The following is a 21,073-nucleotide window of genomic DNA, read 5'->3' as shown; positions in this document are numbered from 1 at the left end:
CAGGGGGCGAGGGGGGGGGGGGGGGGGGGGGGGGGGGGGGGTTGGTAAAAGGCAGCCAGGGAACTCACCGCAGCGCTTGTCTTTGAAGCCTCCATTACCGCATCTGACACTCTGCCCGGGCTCACCTGATAAGCCTACAAACACACACACACATACACCCACATAAGTGCACACATAAACACACACACAGGCAAGCCTGATCGCACATGTGCCACCTAAGCGCACAGCAACAGAAGAGAACTATTTCCAGATAAAGTTGCCACAAGCACCCTTCTTAAAGTCTTGAATGCAGATGAGACAGTGTGGCTCACAGTGTCCGTTAATATTTGTTTTCCCCGAAACGGGTGCGGGAGTTACGAGCGTTTGGTTGTTGTGTCGCAGCCCTGTGTGAGTGTGTTTTTGTATGAGGGAGTTTGAAGTGGAACATCAGTGAGAGGGGACAGATGGGTCATTAATTAGCAAGCTGGAGACGAAGATGATTAATACATCAGAACACAGCTGCCTCCCCCGAGACTGCAGTGAAACAAACTCCTCTGTTCTCTACATACATGCATGTGTGTGTGTGTGTTTTTGCCCGTCTTTATGTGTAAGTCAGCGGGTGTATATGCACACATACAGTTGCGACCCATTTGAGCATGCATGCTGTCGGACAAAAACGTATGTTTCTGTGTGTGTGTGTGTGTGTGTGTGTGTGTAGACAGGGTTCTGCTTGACTTGTGTTGGCACTCCTGTGGCTTCATCCCAGCAGGCAGGACGAGTGACAGAGAGAGAGGGTTTGAAGCTGAGGAGCAGTCAACAACAAACTTATTAAAACACACAACAGACGGAAGACGGAAAGAACCACTAAGAGACAGACAGAGGAAGAAGAGGAAAACATGGATAAAGGGAGGAATGGAGGGTGTGGTGGGTGGGAGAAGGTGCCACACCAAGTGTTGGGGGGATGGTGGCATGCAGGAGTTGGCAAAATTAAATGTCAAGCCAAACCAGGACAACATTTTTATAACATGATATGATGGCTTATTCTGTCTAAATCATTATCAGATCTGCTATGGAAACTGTTTGGAACTTTACAAGTCAGTTTTGGGTTGCAAGGCTATTTAACAAGAATGTGTGTAAAGCCCTTAGTTTGTTGTAGCTAACTGCTAGTTTCAAACTATTTACTGAATCAGGTTGCAACATAAAAACTTCATGTCTTTACTAGTAAAGACTAGTAGTATAGCTTGTTATATGTAAATTGGTTCGTAGGAAATATTTGCAGCTCCATCCAATCAAAAGCAATCAAACTATGTAAACAGGAAGCTGTAACATGTTTTGTATTTTCAGGTATTTTAAGTTAGTTTTGTTAAATATAATTAAGATCTTTTGTGTTTGTAGTTTGTATTAGTGTTGCATAAATCTCCACTTAGTAAACACTTGCATTATAAACAGGATATGTTTAAACTTACAAAGAACTTATTTCTACTGGAAACCATGGACATTCCCTCAGCTTTCATTTTAGCACTATACACTTTTTAGTATCTATCCACTGTTCCACCTGTATGTTTACTGGCATGGAAAGTAAGAATTCAAGGAGATAAATACAAAGAGGATTTACAGCGAGAGAGAGAGAGAGAGAGAGAGAAAGAGACAGACAGACAGAGGAGTGAAAAGAAAGGTGGAATAAGAGATAAGAGAAAGCAGAGGAAGACATGTTAGAATGGAGGGAGGAGCAATCAGAAATGAGTGACAAATTGCATTTTAGTTGCTTGAGGCACACCATGGGGCTTGCAGGTAAGGTAATATCATTCATTCACTGATTCAGCTGTGGAGGTGGCTTGTCATGAGAGTGAACAGAGTGTGGCAGAGATGGAGGGGGTTGATGGGATGGAAATAGGCACGAGTCCCGTGCTGAGAGGGGCCGCTTGGCAGAGTAGCTCCAGTCTGGCCTGCCCTCTTTCCCCTTGTTATCTGTCTTTCTGTCATTCTCTACCGTTCTCTCTTTTTCACAGTACGTCTCCTCTCCCTCTAACTTGACTTTCTGTCTCCTCCCTCGAACTGTGTCTCGCTACTTCAGTCCTTATTCTGTCCGTCTCGGCAGAGTTACAGCTGCAGCTGCTGACAGCCCATCATCTTGGGTTAGATCACCACCCACTCATATGATTTCATTGTGTTGAGGGGCTCCCGGGTCTCACTCCTTTACAGATGATCTCTTTGAAACAAAAAAGGACAGATCTCTATCTATATTACAGTAGCTACAGAGACTGGAGAGAGGGATTGTAGTAGAAAAACAAAGATACCTTTCTTACAGGAGACTTGCGTATGATGAAGGGTTTACTGAACACACATTCGACTCAAGTTTGAGACTGCTGTCACAGTTTAATCTCTAGTCATCACTCTCAACAGAGTCTGAAACTATAGTTCAATTCACACAACTGCTAAACCATGAAATTACACAGAATTACATCACAAAGCACCAAAAATGAAATAAAATTATTTGTGTTGATAAAGTGAGAATCCAAATACTCATGTATCTCAGACATCTCACATCCAATCACTCATTTCTGCAGAGGTGTCTGTGTTGTGCTTCAGAAGTAACTGTGACAAATAAAAAGTTGGCAATTTACAGTAATCCAATTACATTGTAATGTGTTACTCTCGACCTGAGGCATGGATTGACTGTTACTTTGCTACTGGAACATTAAAGGTACTTTATCTGAGGTCAAGTTCACAAATGTAATCACAATAAAAGGAAAGAAATAGTAAGAGAAGAGGACACACACATAAGTGGTCCACATATCGGACGGTCTCATAAACATTAAGAAGTGCTTGGCTATAGGGAACCATTTACACAGGGGTTTTATGCTGCCCTGCATCAGTTGCCTAATTAGATGACATTGTCCAGTAGCTGAATCTGTGTGTCGTTACAACAAGGTAACAACAAAAATCCAACTACAGCCACAACGGAAATGGAACAAAATGCCCTAAGGCCAAGTATCCAACTTCAAAGTATTTTTTCTTTTAATTAATTCGAGACACCCCCCCCCCCATCCTCAAGAGCAGACAGTAAGAGAAACAGAAATGAAAGCAAGTTAAAGAGGGAGAGATTAAATGAGAAAGAGCAATAGAATAGAACAAGCTCACTTTACAGCTGTTGTTAACAAGAGGCTTTTCAGAGTCTGGACGTGTCAGTAACACAAGCCTTCTGGGAAACTGGGTTTTTGTCTGAGGATGATATTCCATAGGGCAGAACTCTTGAGGCCAACAAATTGTAGCGGGGCATAACAAATGGGGAATCACGCTTGTCTCATAACCCACTGGCTGGGGCCAAATTAATGAGACCAATACGGATGCTTAAAACTAGCTAAAATGTTAACACTTTTTGTTTGTGTCTCACTACCAAAAGCAGCCCATTTGTGCATTTTTGGCTTGGCCCGTTGTGCACCAAGCTAGGTCATTCAAGACGAGAGTGTTCCCCTACTACCAATTCAACATAAAAAAATATATATATACAACCAACATTTCATGTATGAACATTCAATGAATGTAAAGCATTGCTGTGACTGACCTTCGAGCTATAAGCAACTGCGCAAATGTTCAAGGGATCTCGAAACAGTGGGGATGTGGCTATAGATGGGAGCAGACAACTAGAAGATCCTTACTTCCATTTGTAAGTCTTGTGGGGGAATTTAAATAAAATTGCTGGCCGAAAGCAGGTGAAGGAAGCAGGGAAGAGTATGGAAGTTTACTGTCACAGTCGACCACTCTTTTTTCCCCGTTAAGGCTTATTATGAGAAAAAAACTTCTTAAATAGACACAAATCCAATAGTAATTCAAGTTTTTAGCCACACAAGGGGATTAAGATCGAGAAATATCTCTGTAGGTTTGCAATTGAATAATGAAAAGTCATGACTACAGAACTGCAGCAATGTGGCCCGACACAAGCTGGCGTTTGATTTTGTTTAGAAGACCCTTGATATCTCATGAGCCTGTTTGTGCTTTTAGCTTCCCAATTATTTGTTTGGTTCAGGGACAGAATGACCCAGGGCTACTAAAAACAAGAAGAAAAGACGCAGAGAATAAGAATGAAAAAGCAAACGCAGAAAAAGATGCTGCATGAAGCAAAGGCATATCCCACACCATTCCCCAACCTTCTAGTTATTAAACAATTTGAGATCAGATTACAGGCTGAGAAAACTGTGATATTTGAATGTAAAGAGATGGGAATTTAATGCTGCGGATTAGGGGGGCTTGGACTGAGATGAAGTAGGGTTAGTAGAAAACAGTGATATGGGAGAATGGGCTTATAGATTCTTTTTGTTTCGGCCTTCACTGGATTCTTGTTGGAACAGTGCAATTCAGTTTCATGGATTAATACTGAGAAAAGAAAATACGAGTGGCTTGGCTGTTGTTCAATATGATCAATATGTCTGCTTAAGAGAAAGAGCAAATGCTTTTTCAGCCATTTTGTGAGCCAACAGTAATACACTAATTGTGTTGTGTGCTAACTGAGCCTATCTTAGTTATAAATGAGCACGGAGAAACAGCAGACCAATAAACAAATTTGGGGCTGAGAAATTAAGAGAACAAAAAGAAGTTTCTTTAATCAAATAAAATAATTTGTAGGAAACAGCGTATCAGTGCAAATGTCACTTCTGTTAACATTAATATAGAGCTCTAAATTCATTACTTTAGTAGTTGTTATGATAATCAAAAGCATCTGACAAATGGGTCCAAGCTTGTGTTTGGACCCACACTTATTTTACTGCTGTCAATCACTTGATAACAAGCTGTGTACGTTCATGCAATCCAAAACACAGTACAGCACTGACTGAGAGATTTAACAACTTAGCCAAAACTCCTAGTGCCCCCTCTGAAGTTGTTTTGTCACAGCAGTTTCTATCTGACACACTCCGTGGATGTAGCGCATGGCAACCATAGCACATATGCAGTGCATAGACATTAAACCATGGAATCTTTTAGAAAAAAAAAATGCATTTAGCTGCCACACATGACTGTGACTACTGTTTTCCTGTAGTTTAATGCTGCATTTCAATGCTCAGGAATATAATCTCCATCAATTCATCCATCCATCATCAAGGCACACAAGGAATATATAAGTGCCATTGTTCTCCACTGGTTCTTAAGATAAACAACAAAAAGTAATTAATCTGGTACCGAATTTTTAATTAAAATCTGTTAACTCACACTGCAAGTAAAAGTGGTAAGTAAGTAGTTGCTCTCTTATAGATTCTGAAGACTTTAAGGATTCTGTCCATATACTAGATTATATATATAAATAGATAGATATATAGACAGACAGATTCTCATAATTGATGTAATATCAATTTCAAATACCTGATCCAGTACACTGTTTTTTCGATAAAAGATCTAAAGGAGACTGATCAGAAAGAGGTGACACTCAAATGAAATTATATATTAGACCTACTGTATGTGTTAATGCCAAAAATGTGGTGATGTATTTTAGATAATGTGTATTTATGGATTGTGATTCAAAATGGAATTTACAGTATACATCGATACCTTGACAGACATGTAATGACTTGACTTTAATAAATATGAAATTTACAGTGAATCTGAAGCTGTTGCAACTCTTATTTGAGCTCAGTGCCTGCATGCAATCCTCATTTGTTCATTGATTTGTGAATTAATTCCATCCCGCAGACACCAGAGCCCACAGTATATTATAAGCAGGTATTATGGATCTTTAAAATAGTTACACCATCTGAGTTGTACAGTGTGCAGCTCATAACACATCCTTGTTATCCACATCCAGCCTTATCCATAGCAGATGATATCATTAGGTTGGTGCTACTAGCTGTGGGCTAGATAACGAATATACCTGCAGCCAACCACTGACTAAAGATATTATCATCATAGTGGCTTGGTTTGGCAGCTTTTATGGCAATGGGGTTCTGAATAAAACATCAGTATTTAGAGTTGTTTATAGCATGTACAGGTTTATGTGCAATATAAATGTAAAGTCCAGAGAAACAAAAAGTAGAGCTCTGTAGCTAACCTTGGCTTGTTTGTTGTGTGTATTGTTTTATGCAGTGATCTGTATATTGTTTGTGAGGTGACCTTGGGTGTTATGAAAGGCGCCATTAAATAAAATGCATTATTATTATTAACCTCAGTCAGCTATGGCAAGGTAAATGTGTTTCTGTTAATCAGTGACTGACATCTAATGTACACAGTTTGTAGCTTTGAAAAGGACCTAGATTGCAAGATACAAGTAAAAGCAACGCAGTCACACACAAATCCTCATCATGTACCTTGCATGTCTGGGTTTGATTTGTTGCTTGGTATGCTTTACCCGCATATAACTGTCCAAACAATGACAATGTTGAATCAAATCAAGATATTTGCAGAAGAGCTATAATGTAACAGGCCTGAGCCGAGCAGATAATGCCCATATCTGTATCCATATTCAAAGCCCATACCTCTGTACTACTGATAATTTCTGGACTCACAATGTGACAGATGTAAAGAAAACAAGATGAAAAAACGGAGGCAGCAGATGCCTGCAGCCCCACTGGATTCATTGTGCTAAGCTAGGCTTGACAAGTCACAGCGCCTTCTCTGTAATGAATGCACAGATTTGAAATTGATATAGATCTACTCTTCTAACTAGGGTAAAATAGGTGAATTTCCTAAAATGTTTGGGTATTCCTTTAAGGGCCCAAAAGTGTTACACCAGTATGTTTCACATCTTGTAGGCTTTGGTTGGCAGCAGAGTGGCCTTATCAGCAGGGAGGCTGCCCTCCAACCAGAAAACCCAGGTTAACTCTTGAGTCAAAGAGCAATGCAGTGAGTTCCTGGTGCCTCAGAAGACACGATCCGGTATCTGACCTTTATCTCTGACCCCTCCATGACACTGGAAGAGCAAATAATCAATAAAATTTTCTTTTCTTGCCTTTCTTTTAAGTCATTTTAAAAAACAATAATTGACAGTCTTGGCAGGATATGCCCAGTGGAAACAGTTCAGCTCCCATGGCATTATCTACAAAAAGCTGGCTTGTTAGTTTTGAGGTGTCAGGTAAATTGGTTCAACAGAACGCAACAGGACATTGTTGTTGTTATAACCCACATGATTCTGATATTTCCTCAGAAGTCTTTACTTTTTAAGGTTTTTAGGGCATGGAAACAAACCTTTGTGCAAACTTCTGCGATTTTTAAATATTTTGTATAAATGTGCATAGTCCCTATCAAATAATTAAATAAATAAATAAATGCACAAGCCATGTACTGTAGGTATTTTTGAAATACAATATTTGGATGCCACGATGCCATGTGTTTGTTAGGCAGGATTTCCATGGCTTGTTACTAACCACCTGTCCTCTATGTTCACCTCCCACGGCACCAGCTAAGTGGCAGCTGCAGCGTGATGGGCTCCGCTGTCCTCTTCTCCTGCTGATTGGTTTCCGTCGCAAATGGATTTTATATTCACAAATTAATTTGGCCAAAATGCCTGCTTAGCTCCTGCATGAAAAACCTGACGTGGTACAGAAAAAGACGAGACAGAGAAAGAAACAAAGAAAGAGTCCCTCACAGCAAGGGAGCCACAGAGACAGGCAGGCAGTGCACAGACACTTTTCAGTGGCTGTAATACAATTATCTAGCTGCCAGCTAGTTGGTATATTCATATGACACGGTTATTCATTTTGCCTTATTTTCTTAAATGCAATAACAGAGAGAGCAGTGTGTTGGGTCTTAGTCATTTTGACTGATGGGAACCCAGAGGCCGTTACTTGGCTCTGCATTTCTAAAACCCTCTTATTCATTGCTAAATGAAAAATGTTCAGCCAATATCTTTTCAATAAAGTACTTTTCTACCAATTTTGTCACAAGAAGAGTGAATGTAAATAGAATGACTTCATACTTTCATTTACTTCAGTTAGTTAAACACATGTTGAACTGTGCAAACATGGTGCTGACTAAACTCAAATTAGGTGTGCGACAGACAAAACAGAGCACAATCACTAGTAAACAGTAGTGGTCGACTTTTCAATGGCTGATGCTGATATTTACAGAGCAGGGCGGCCAATGGCAGATCTATGATGCTGATACCAAAACAAAGAAAAGTCATGTTCCATTATTCCATGCAGAGTACAATCTAATATACATGATTATCTTACCCAGTAAGGTGTGAAAATACATTGGGTTATGTTGTAGATTTGAGAAAGTGACTGGTGTTTAAGGGACATCATTCAACTTGCATTATTCTCTACAGTATAACAATATATATTTAACACTAGCCAGTAATTTTAGATTAGATTTGCTGTTATTCAGGAGAAACATGTTAACATTTAGAAAAGACGATGGTGACTGAGAAAGATTTGAGCACGGAACTTAACTTTTTCACCACTAATGGGACAGCAAACATCGTTCCTCAGCAGCCACACCGACACATCTGCCTGCACACACAAATATTAGCAACTAGCATAATGTTGTGTGGAATTAAATGGACAAGAAAAAATATATTTTATTTGACTGTGACATTAATCTAGATGAACTGTGTGATTAGTCAAAAAGTGAAAGAAGATTATATTTCAGTGGATGTGCAGAGCTGTAAAGCCAGGTCCACAGCATCCACAGGACGTCACACAGACGTGCCTTGTACACCCTCATAAATATAACTGCATAATAAGAACAGCATCTGACAAAAGAAAACATGTGGCTGCTGCAGAAGATGTTTACAAAAAGACATAAACAGGCAACCTGGTCGGTTAGCTGGGTGCAGACAGAGGGGCAGAAAATCCCAAGATGAAGGTTTAATATGTTTTGTATTCATAAATAATGTGGATGCGTGTACAAGCATAAAACTACCTCATGTTGGTTTTAGCCCACTGGACCCATGGATTTCAAAGGCAATTTCATATCTTCATCTGCTTTGCAATTCTACATTGGCTGCATGAATGTCATACCGACATCTTTTACTTAAATAACTACAATCAGGGCATGCTTGTGATTAAATACTATAATCCTATTTGATTTCAACCATACCCAGCGTTGTGCAAAACGTTACCACAGAAGTGAGATAAGCAGAGCCGTTAGTGGAGCCTGGTTATCTGATCCAAAGAGAATTCCAATGTGTTGTTCTCACTAAACCTTCCTCTTAAGCCTTTAAGCAGAAAAAGAGTTGTGGGTACGTCAAAGAAGTCTGTGGAGGTGGGAAATGTCGACTGGGGACTTGTCTGTTTAGTTACGAAGCTGATACACATCTCTAGCAATTGTTGTTGATTTGTACACTCAGTAGGTTTTACTATTAAACACTAGTTCACTATTGCCCTCTCTCTAGATGTTAAAATGATGCTACAAACTATACTAAAGACATTGTCACATTTTGGGAAATCAGAACTGAAAAAATATTAAAGTTGCAAATATAACAAAGTTGTTTTTCACAGACTGTGAACATTTTGTGTCACCTTGGGTTAGCATCTAGCTTCGTACTTTCTGGTTTGTCACCTCCACATTATGTTTGCTGTCTCTCATTAGATCTAATCTTTAAGGAAAACATTTAAGTTGTTGAACGCCATTGGGAAAGACTGCTGGAGAACAGCTGGCATGTTATTCCCTTAAGATACTGGGATTTAGATGAGCTGTGCACACTTTGCCTGTGAAGAGGCAATGACTAACTGACATGACAGTTGTGAGGTTTTCATCACGGCCCCACAGCTTTGAGAGTCCTTGACGGTGTTTTGCCATATCACTCGTGGCAAAGTGACACAGCAGATAATCTCACTTACGACACATGGACAACAGCACATTTGAGCTTGTGGAAAATTCATGTGCTCCTTACAAACACTGCATATGCAGGGCTAACTGGTACATCATCCTCAAACCCATTTCCCCCTTCTGAGACAGGGACGCCTTGAAGAGGCAACTGATTCAGGCAGAAGAAGACATTTTCTAGGAATGGTATCACTGTCAGCATTATAATCATCCTTTCTTCTATTTCCTCATAGTCAGTGGTGGAAAGTAAGTAAATAAGTACAAATACTTTGTTGCTGTACTTCAGTAATTTTTTTTCAGTATCTGTACTTTACTTAAGTATTTCTAGTTGTTGCAACTTTTTACTTTCACTTCGCTACATTTTTAAGCAAAATATTGACTTTTAACTCTGGAGCAGCATTTAAAAATAAATGTAAAACTGATAAAGCCAACTCGGCACGAATCAACTTCAGCCAGCTGATGCGACACAGGCATACGGAGTGACCGTCCAGCGCAGAGCTGGACGGCCCAGCCTAGGGCTGGGCGATATGGCCAAAAAGTAAGGCAGAATTCCAGTATTAAATATATATCGGTATTTTCTGCTAAGCGAGCTGGGGAGGCGGGTGGTTTTAACGGGCATGTTTTTACTATTTTTAGTAACTTAGCTTGTTTCTTATTTCACCGTTTTAATTATACTTCATTCTCCATCTTAAGTATCACTCACTTATTGAATTTGCCTCCTTCAGTTCTTTTCACACTCACAGACTTAACGTACCTCTGCTGCAAACAGCCATTACCAGTACCAGCTCAACTCGCCTCGCCTCGACTCAGTTTGGCCGTCCTCCGTTTTCCATTGCAGATAGTACCCAGAGATAGGACTACTTAATGTAGCTGGTCGTCAAAGCGACGCCACACACAACTGCCGTAACGTAATGTTCAATGCGACACACACACCAGCAACCCACATACAACTGTCTCTTGATTTAAGTTAAAATGTTTCAACATTACTCAGAATGTAAAGACAGATAAAACAGAGGTGATACAAAAAAAGTACCTGGTAGCAGGTACAAGTACAACTTTTACACAATGGAAAACCAAAGAAAGGCGAGTGGAGTCGAGGTGAGTCAAGCTGGTACCGTGCAGTGGAAAAGGGCCTTTTCCTTCTCTTTCTCCCTGTATGTTCGCTTCGGTGACTTTCTCCATCAGTAGTAGGCTAGGCTGTATAAAGTCACTGAAAAAAAACAGAGCTTGTCTTCTGGACTTTTCCTCCCGCGACTCTGTTCACAGTAGCAGCTGCAGCAACATCTGACTGGTGTGTGCACTGTCGCTTTAATGTTACCTAGTCCGCTCTTGTAAAATATTCATGTTGCGTTTTATTATTCACCTTGTCGCCTAACCTGGGCAGCCCGCCGAAGTAAAGTGTATGTGTGGGAAACATTGACTGAACCGTTGCTTTTCTTTCTACAAGCCAGGTCTCAGGGTCGACCAGCACTGTGTCTCCCTCCATCTTGTTAGAGACTTTGTGAGTAGAGGTGAGGGAGAGAGAGGAGCAAACGCTGGCAGGACTTTACGTAAACGTATTAATTATCTCAATATCAAACTATATCGGTATGAACAGTATTGTCTAATTTCATATCTCTTTTGAAATTATATCGGTATACCTCATATACTGATATACCGCCGAGCCCTAGCCCCGCCTCACTTTCATGTCAAAGGTGAACGCGAATGTTTACAACTTTGATGAGAGGAGGCACGAGAAGAAGAAGAAAAAAAAACCTCAATGAGAGTGAATGCGGGAAAGGCAGTCAGGTAAATCTCCAAGTCTGATGTAGATCACACTGCATAATGTGCAGCTGCAGTGAATCTCTCTGTCTGTCTGTCCTGCTGACCAGCTAAGCAGTGCAGCTCTTTTCTGTCTGTGTCTTGGTAGCTTTCCAGACTGTGACTTAACAATGTTAGTGAAATATAACTCTTTATTATGTTTGATAAATGCAGACAGGCCACGGTGTTTGTAAATTGTAGCTCAGAAAGATGACGATTGCGCGTGGAAATTTATTTGTTCATATGCACAATAGTAAACTCGCACATTTGAGCAAGAAACATCTGTGTGACCAGTCCAGACAGGATGTGATAGCATTCCTCATACATAATTTTAAAACAAGACATTGAAGTTTAGTTACAACTCTGGACTAATGCAAGATGGGAAGCAGTGGATTCACATTGACTATTATAATGTGGATTAGCAGCACAGACAGGGCAATATGGATATATTTTGACTATTTAATTTATGCTATGTTAAAAAAGGCAAACTAAATGGGGAAAAATATGAATGTACTTGTTCGGTGTTAGGCAAATTTTTTCATTATATTCATTTCGGCTTCAGCCAAGAATTTTCATCCCTACTTAGTTATACCCTACAACCCTCCAAAACATCTGATACTGCTATATAGATCCGATTTTGTTACTTTTGGACAGAGCCAGGCTAGCTGTTTCCCCCTGTTCCATTATGTCATCATGCTAAGAAGCTCCGCTAACCAGCTGCTGGCTCCAGATATACATTTAGCATTCAGATGTGAGATTGCTATCAATCTTCTCATCTAAATCTCAGTGACAAAGGGCATTAGAATACAATTACATTTCTTTAAAAAAATAAAACTATTGCTTTAAACAGCATTTCTGCTTACTCACTACATGAAATAATAAAAATGACATGGAATAAACAACCATTATTTTCTGTTAATTCTGAAAAAAAATAAATAAATAAAACATAAACTTAAATACCATGCATCTACTAAAATGAGAAAAACAACAACAACAACAACACACTATCGGAATCTATTAACTATTTCCTGTTCAATGGACTGTGTTGACAGCTGATGCCTCACCTGTGGGTTTGCTCGAGGCAGGCTGGATGAGGGCTTGTTATTTAAACCTTGCGCAATGCTGAGTGAATCACCCTAAATGTCAACTTCATGGAACAGCCTCTCTTTCTCTTTCCCGCCCCCACTATTTGCTTTTGCTTCCGTGCCACTTCTGATCTCTCACTCCCGCTTGTCTGCAATGTCAGCTGTCGCCCTCTCCTCATTTCGTCTTCAACCCTGACCTTCATCTTCTTGTCTCCTCTTCTTAAGTCTGCATTTTTGAAACTGTAAACCCTAAATAGCTGTGACAATAAGAGTCCTGTCTCTAAGACTGTGCTAGCTCTACTTCTCAGTTTAAATTTAACATGTTTTATTGGGACAGTTGCCTAAAGATACAGAGCAGACATAACAGACTACCACTGCAAACTGCAAATGGAAATGACACGTTTTATCTGATTTTTAATAATTGAAGTCCTACAAATGAATGTCTTCTCTCTTTGGACTATTTTGTCATCTCGAAGCCTGATGCTGCTGTACACATCATCTTTTTAAACCTTCAGCCATAATAATCTGGTGTGATTGACACTTTCAAAGCTAAAAGCTTTACACTTGTCAGCTTCTAGTAAAACCTCCGGAGAAGTTCATCTGAGCTCATGGACTACAGAAATGGGGGTTGGTTCTGCAAGAGTGTGATAAGGTTATGAGCAACGCAGTTAGTCGATTTCTTTTTTCAGTGACAGGGTTCAGAGGCAGCGAACGCCTCGTTTTCTGTAAGCATATGAGACTACCACTACCAGCAGGAGGGTAAACGCACTTAAAAACACACAGCTGAGCGCATATCAAGATGTGTGTTCAAATTTGACTTGAGGTGCTGCATTTGAATGAAAATAATATATCATAACTGACTCATGATTTGTGAGAAAAAAGGAGGCAAAGACGGCTCTGAAAGCAGCTGTGATTCCAAGCTACTTTTACTGCAGTCTTAAATTTAGCTTACCAATAATCTTCCTTTGTAAGACTTTTGCTTATCTCGACAGATTTCATCATAGTTTTAACTCAATCTGCCACAAATATATAGTTCTCTATTTCTTTGCCTTTCAGTTCAAAACCCTTGCTTTGGCACAAATCAAATTTTTTCAGTAGTTAATAGTGCAATTTGATAACCATGTAACCTATTGAATGGGTTCCCTGAGCTCTGAACTATAAGGAATAAATGCTTGGAATTTACTTGCAGTACATAAAGGCCAAGTGTAAAAAAAACAGCAGAATTGGAGTTATAAAGGGAAATGGCAGCTTTATGTTGGCTGCTGTTTCAGCGGTATTGAATGTGACAGTAGATAATGCCACACAGAGACCCGTTTGAGGGGAACAGCGAGATTTACACCCTGAAGCGTTTTATCTTGCCCACCACCGTGTGACCCCCTACCTGGCCCTGCAGGCATTCAGATGTAGAACAGAAAAAGACCCCGACTTTCATCTTGCCCAGGCCAGGTAACTTGCACACAACAAATCAGACAAATGTTTACACACTTATACACAAAACGCAATAGCAAGAAAGCACTTCCCTCCTCCCTGTCACACACAGTGGCAGTGGTCAGTGACAAGACAGAGTGTCTCCATTAGTATCTAAGTGGCTCTGTCCACCCTAACAGATGGGTCAGCTTCCTCCAAGGTGGGCGACGTTATTTACTCTACTTCTACTGTACTTTGCCTTATCTAATTGGACTGACAGCGCCCACCAAGCAGGCCAGTAAATCATGTCACTATCATGTATTTATAGATGAGGTCATGTAACGCTAGTGCTGATGGCAGCTACATAACATCTATATATGACACCTGTTACTAAGCCAGCTGCTGGCAGGATGCCCACAAAATGAGATGGACACTGCAGCAAGAGGAGTATGAGCAGAAAAAGAGGAAGTGAGCAAATGTGAGCAGCAGAGACAACGATAACAGGAAGAAAAATTGTGATTATCATTGTGCACATAAATATGACATCCTCAGATGTATTGCTTTGACTTTCATTTTGACATTTTCAACACTATGGATTCATAATTCATAACAGCTCCAGTGTACTTATGGAAATGAAAAATCTAAAGGGATGACAGCCTGAGCTGTGGCTCAGCTTCACTGCTATGTATTCCTGACACCAGAGTTATAATGCAGGGGACCACTCTGGAAAGCATCTGCGATGGTAACAGGGCTGGACGCATATAGTAACGATGCATTCCCTGCGTTCCTGGGATTCTACGAGGTTGACTTTCTGGCGTTGATATCTGGAGCAGACATTCCTCACTGTACAACCCCCCGGGGGGAGCTTAACTTCCTCTCCGTAACTCGAGCTGAACAGAAACCTCCAGGGATGTGCTCGCAGATCAGTGGCGTCAGAATTGTGTGGATGAAATCGAGCATCCATACAGTAAATTGGAATTGGATGTTTTTTTATATTAAAAGCTGATGTCACATCTACACCTGTCTTCCTAGTGAACAAAATCACTGGTATGATTTCAGCAGATGTTATGTAACAAATGCAAGCTAAAAGGTTCTATCAAATACAGAGAAGGCGTCTGTATGTGTCTGTTAGTGCACATACATAGTGTGTATAAACATGCGAGTGGACTTTAACTTTTTTTAACACTCATTAAGCTGACAGGTAAATACAGGAAAATACCCTATTCAGGGCATGGGTTGGGCATGTTGAAATAACAAAATATAAAGTTACAAAGTTATCATTATGCCAAATATTCTATATGAATACAGCGTCTATATGAAGTCAGTTTTGTGTGGAGCTTTAGTGGACTTGGTGCTGGTTGCTGCTGTCACCACCATGCTGGCCAGAGAGGATAGGTGATGTGTCCCCTTTTAGAAGCCATAAAAGAAGCCCTGCATGCTTTTAAGTATGCATCAGCGCACCCCTTTCTCAACATCTTTAAGAGCAGGACATCGGAGCACAGTGCCGTTAACCTGTGTTTTCAATCTCTCTGTCACATGAAATGAAGCACCCACCTAACTCAAGTTTTGCAAAGTCAATTCATGGTCATATTGTCCTGCTCCTTCTCTCGTTTCAGCTTCTGGCAGAATCCTGTCCATAATCTTGTAAACCTGAATAACTTGTACATCTCACAGCTAACACCCCAACTCTGGCTGACTAGATGTCTGATGCCCCTCACAGGTGAATAATAATAATATAATAACTTTATTTGTAGAGCACTTATCAAACAGAGTACAAAGTGCTTTCACAGAAAATAAAGAACAATTAAAATCACAACAGTTAAAAAGACACCAAATAAGTAAGATATAACATGCACAAATTAAAATGTAAATAAAATAATTAAAAGGCTAGCCAATCAGATAAAATCAGAAAACGCTTTCCTGAATAAATAAGTTTTCAGGCGAGACTTAAAAGAAGATATCGACTCCGACATCCTGATGTCAACAGGCAGGTCATTCCAGAGCCTTGGGGCCCTTACTGCAAAGGCTCTATCTCCTCTAGTTTTCAGCCTGGCCACAGGGATGCACAGGAGAGCTCTGCTGGAGGATCTCAGGCTGCGTGCAGGTTCGTAAGGGATTAAGAGGTCACGAATATATTCAGGAGCCAGGCCATTAAGAGCTTTAAAAGTAATCAATAAGAACTTAAAATCATACTATATAACATATAACTTAAAGTCATACTTCCTAGTTTGGGTTAGTAACCTAGCAGAGTTCTGCACTAATTGTAGGCGGTTCAAAGTTTTTTTATTTAGACCTGAGAACAGACTGTTGGAGTAGTCTAGGCGAGATGAAATAAAAGCGTGTATAATAGTTTCAGCATCTCTGGCATTAAAGATAGTTTTTATTTTCGCAATACTTCTAAGGTGAAAGAAGCAGGTCTGGACAAGCTTAGTAATGTGTTGTTCAAAGCAAAAATTACTGTCAAAAGGACACCAAGATTTCTGGCAACAGGCGTTGGTAGACAAATGACCAATAGAGCGTATAATCTGGTTAGTAGTGTACTGGGGACCAATTACGAGGATTTCTGTTTTGTTAGAGTTGAGTTGTAGAAAGTTTATTGACATGCAAGCTTTTATGTCAGTCAGGTAGGCCTGGAGGGAATGTAGCACACTGAGGTCAGTTGGCTTTACCGGGAGGTACAACTGTGTATCGTCCGCATAGCAGTGGAAGTGAATACCATATCGGCAGATAATGTCACCCAGGGGGAGCATATGGAAAACAAAATAGGTCTGAAAATTTATCCTTGAGGCACACCATAATGAACAGGAGCAAAGGTGGATTTAAAGTTAATAGACACACAGTACTTCCTGTTAGATAAATACGAGGCAAACCAGTCCAGTACCGTGCCAGAGATGCCCACCCAACGACTTAGTCTATCTAGCTAGATGTCATGGTCTATTGTGTCAAACGCAGCGGACAAGTCTAACCTGTACCAGGATTGAAGACATGCCAGCGTCCGCATTCAATAGCAGGTCATTGGTTACTTTTAAGAGAGCGGTCTCTGTGCTGTGGTGAGGGCGGAAACCAGATTGGAATCTTTCAAAAATGTCATTGTTCTTCATAACTTCAAGGAGCTGCTTAGAACCAATTTTTTCCAGAACCTTGGAAATGACGGGCAGTTTAGAGATAGGGCGATAGTGATCGAGGTTGGTGGGATCAAGGCCGGGATTTTTTTAGGACTGGTTGAACAGAAGCACATTTAAAATAATCTGGAACACAACCAGATGACAGTGAGCTGTTTATGATTAAGAGCAAATAGGAACCTAGGCTGTCCATGATTTTGAATAACAATTTTGTAGGAATAATATCCAAGGGGAAGGTGGATGGCCTCATCTTTGACAGAGTAAGTTCCAATAAATTAGTTGGGGAGAAGTAGCTCCAATGATCCTGAGCTGGCTGGTCCACATCTAGAAAGGCAGGGTGAGGGCTAATGCTAGATCTTATTTTTCCCACCTTTGTCATAAAGTGAGCAAGAACTTTTCACAATCTGCGTCGCTGTCGGCCAAAGCAGAGGGAGGAGTAGGATTTACAAAGAGATTAACAGTGTTAAAGAGGAATCTAGGATTGTGAAGCAGGTTCACTTGTGGTCAAGAGTTCATGCTGTGGAGAAATACAGCCCTGAAATGCTGAATACAGGGAAGCAGAGACTATTCTTTAAATGTATAAATCTAAACATAAATCCATTTTGTATTTTAGTGCCAAAAACAATGGTTGCATTTTCTAGGCAGACTGTGTTTTATTTTCTGGTTCGGCTCCAAGGTGGACATTTTTGGAACATAATAAATACGGCAGACGAGTAATTAGAATTGGAAAGAGATTCAGGAAATAAACGTTCCAACTTTTCTCCTGTTTCTTAATGAATTCTCAATGATACAAGCAATGCAAATGTAACTGCTTAAAACATACAACTTTGATTTAAACTGCCACACTGTTAACTGAGTAATGAAAAAGAACCATCTCCAGCACAGTATGTTGCATGTATTACAGGTGGTCACTTGTGTCTTAAAAGCAGCCCTTCCAAGTTTCCACAATACATTTTTGTCCGTGTCACTGTGTCAGATAATGGTGCTCACGGTCATGTGTTTGTGTATGTCTCTTTTGAAAGTGAATGTGCATGTTTCAGGAAGCAAGAGATTCATGGGAATAGAATGCCCTGAAGAACATTTCTGTCCAAGGCAGCTGTGTCTGAGACAGAGCGACGTGGTTGAGAACAGTGTGGGAGACTGAAATTCTTCTCTGTAGCCAAAACAACACACACATGCTCAGAAATCCAATTCTAATACTTGGCTTTCCCCTCAAGATGACCAAAGAATTTGATTCTCTCCCTCACTGGGAAAGTGTAAAATAAACATTAAGGATGGGAATAACTTTGTGTAAGAGAGATCTGTATGTTACAATATTTGATGAGTAAGAGATGTGTATCCTCAAACTTTCAATAAATATAAGATTTTCAAACATAAACCCTTCCTGCCTATTGCTTAAAATAAACAATATCTACAGCCACTGCTTCTAAACAAAAATGATTTTCTCCAATATTTCTCCCTTTTCAGCTTTTCATCCATTGTCTGCTGCTGTAATACAACTGGAAGGAAATCAAATTACGAAATAATGACTGCCCATGGAGAGATCAGTAAATAGCAATGAAAACTGTTGCGGCATTTTCAAATGAATTCATCAGTTCACTTGTCAATATTCCTTTTTGATCAGCTCTTCTCCCATATTGCACTTGTTTTCTCTCCTAACTCTTTTGATTTTTAACCAAGCCAGTTGATTCCTGACTGACAGGTCACAGAGGAGTAATTTTTTGCTGTTATTGTAATGGGATTTTATAAGCTGGTCGAAATGTGTAGCCTTGTGAAAGTCAGACATGCAGCTTCAGTGCCATGAAAGACAAAACTGAAAAACACAATTTAAGAGTTGAGGTTAAACCAAGTGTGATTGTACAGATTACGCTTGAGTGGTTTCTCACTAACTAAAAGTATTATAGCCTACATCCAGTTTTGGTCATTTGCTGCTCTTAACACCCAGTGCCACTGAGTTCTTCAGTTTTCTGCTTAAGGGGAAATAATAACTTTTACAAAAGGGAAATCAGCTGTCTTGGAGCCAAAACTTAAGTGGACAGAGCCACAGCCTTCCAAAAGTGAACAGCACCCCATAATGAGAATGTAAAAAATTAATATCACCAAGTAAAATGTTGTATTTCTGAGTCAAAAATATTTCCATGCTTACAGGGTTTTGCTACCAATTATCAGCCACTGTCTAGAATGTTCAGTCAGCACTGTACCTATATTGAATTCAAAACACCTGATATGAAACAAAGAAACCCACAAATCTTAGAGTGTTTATAATTCATTCATATCAATAGATGACAAGGCAAAAGAGCTCAATGGTGCTTTTAAGTTTCAATCCTTCAGACCCACTCAATGAAGCAGACTTTTGCAGGTTTAGCTAGTAGGCTTTAGCTTAGCTAGCTAATGTAGAATTAGCTAGCTTTAGTGCTACCACTTTCTGGTGTGACCAAATCCTTAAACCTGCAGCAAACACTGATATATTACCACCTTATAGAGTTAGCAATCCTTTCGAATCCTTTTTGCTCTGTTTGGCCCAAATATCTGGCACTTGCTCCACTATGTTCACCAGCTAGTCACTAGCTGTGCCTGTTTGGGATGTAGCAGGGGCTTTTCCAGGCTCTTGAAACATTGGGGGCTTAGCAGAAATCTTTCATGCTTTCACCTGTTGGGGTGGCAGTAGCTCAGCCTGTAAGGATTAGGTTTGAATCCAGCTCGGACCAGAGTTGCGGAGCGTGAACTGGCACCTCTCCAGCTACCAGTCCACCTCCTGGGCACTGCCGAAGAAGGCCTTGAGCAAGCCGCCTCACTCTGACTCTTTTCTTATTTAATTTAATCCCAGCTGAGTCTACATACATGCAGGCATGCCTGAAGTATCCTAAAGTGGCACCTTTTAACCTTAATGATAAATTAGCTTTATTAATTTGAATTTAGTTTAAAAAGAAATATTGATGAAAATGTTCAATCTACCCCCTCAGAAGATTTTGAGCATTAAACACTTTCCTGCATTCTGGAGACATTTTCTGCACCAATTTATGGTGGAAATGTCTTTATTTTTTATAAAGTTAAGTTACTTTTTAAAATATATTTATAATCAATATGTTTATATTGCACTGCAGGTTTTCTTATTGTGCAAATAAACCTTTCTCATAGCATTTTATTTGTTAATTAACATTTCTTGGTGCAAACTATTTTTCAGTGGCCACGGCTCTCCTTTACTCCTTCACATGCCTGCTCTATGCAGGGTAGGCTATGTAGCTGATGTTGAAGCTACTGCAGCTCCAGTACCAAACAGCCCTAAAGCTTCGTCGGCCGGTAGCCTATACCAGATTACCAATCCACCCCTGAGGCCAACCACTTTAGACTGTCTGACAGACACAGAGCCCGTCTGGGACTGTAGCCCACTCAATGAGACGAGCGCACTGATTTTCATCAGAGGAAGAAAACCGAAACTGAAAACACATAATCAGACAGCAATATCACCACAATTCCACACAAATGTTCACTTCAGCACTTCTGATAAAGTGCAGCTCACAGCCGCTTTAGAGGGAATGAAGCATCCTGGAGACAGTAAAACAGAAGTGTCTCACAGCGAGGGGGACAGAGACAGCAGGACACAGAGCGTCAGGTTTCATGATAGTCTGTCACTACTGTGCGGCGACTGTTAACCGTTGTTGTGTTAATACATTGACTAGACACTGACCGACAACATTTATATTTAAATATAGGCTTACTGATCACAATTTTGCAATTCAGAAGTCGCGGACAAGCCCTGGAGCTGTGAGCAATGCACTCTCGCTCTCTCGTGCTCTCTATAAATGCAGGCAGTCTGAGTAACGGTGGGGGGGGGGGGGGGGCACATTACTTAACTTCAAGCAAAATGTATCAATTATTGCGAGTAGCCTCCGCTCTTTGAAGACCTGCGAGACAGGCTTTGTCATG

General features: G+C 40.3%; 1 protein-coding gene across 1 annotated transcript in view; it reads right to left on the bottom strand.

The window, feature by feature from the left end:
* The window catches only part of LOC123958223 (probable E3 ubiquitin-protein ligase MID2), a 64,486-nt gene that overhangs the window by 30,784 nt on the left and 12,629 nt on the right, over positions 1–21,073 (bottom strand). The window contains exon 3 of the mRNA XM_046031479.1: positions 69–134. Within this exon, the coding sequence (XP_045887435.1) occupies positions 69–134 (66 nt within the window). The remainder of the gene's footprint in view (positions 1–68; positions 135–21,073) is intronic.

This window comes from Micropterus dolomieu, linkage group LG19 (assembly GCF_021292245.1).
Source record: "Micropterus dolomieu isolate WLL.071019.BEF.003 ecotype Adirondacks linkage group LG19, ASM2129224v1, whole genome shotgun sequence".
In the NCBI taxonomy this organism is placed as follows: domain Eukaryota; kingdom Metazoa; phylum Chordata; class Actinopteri; order Centrarchiformes; family Centrarchidae; genus Micropterus; species Micropterus dolomieu.
This window is presented reverse-complemented; position numbering and strand designations above follow the sequence as displayed.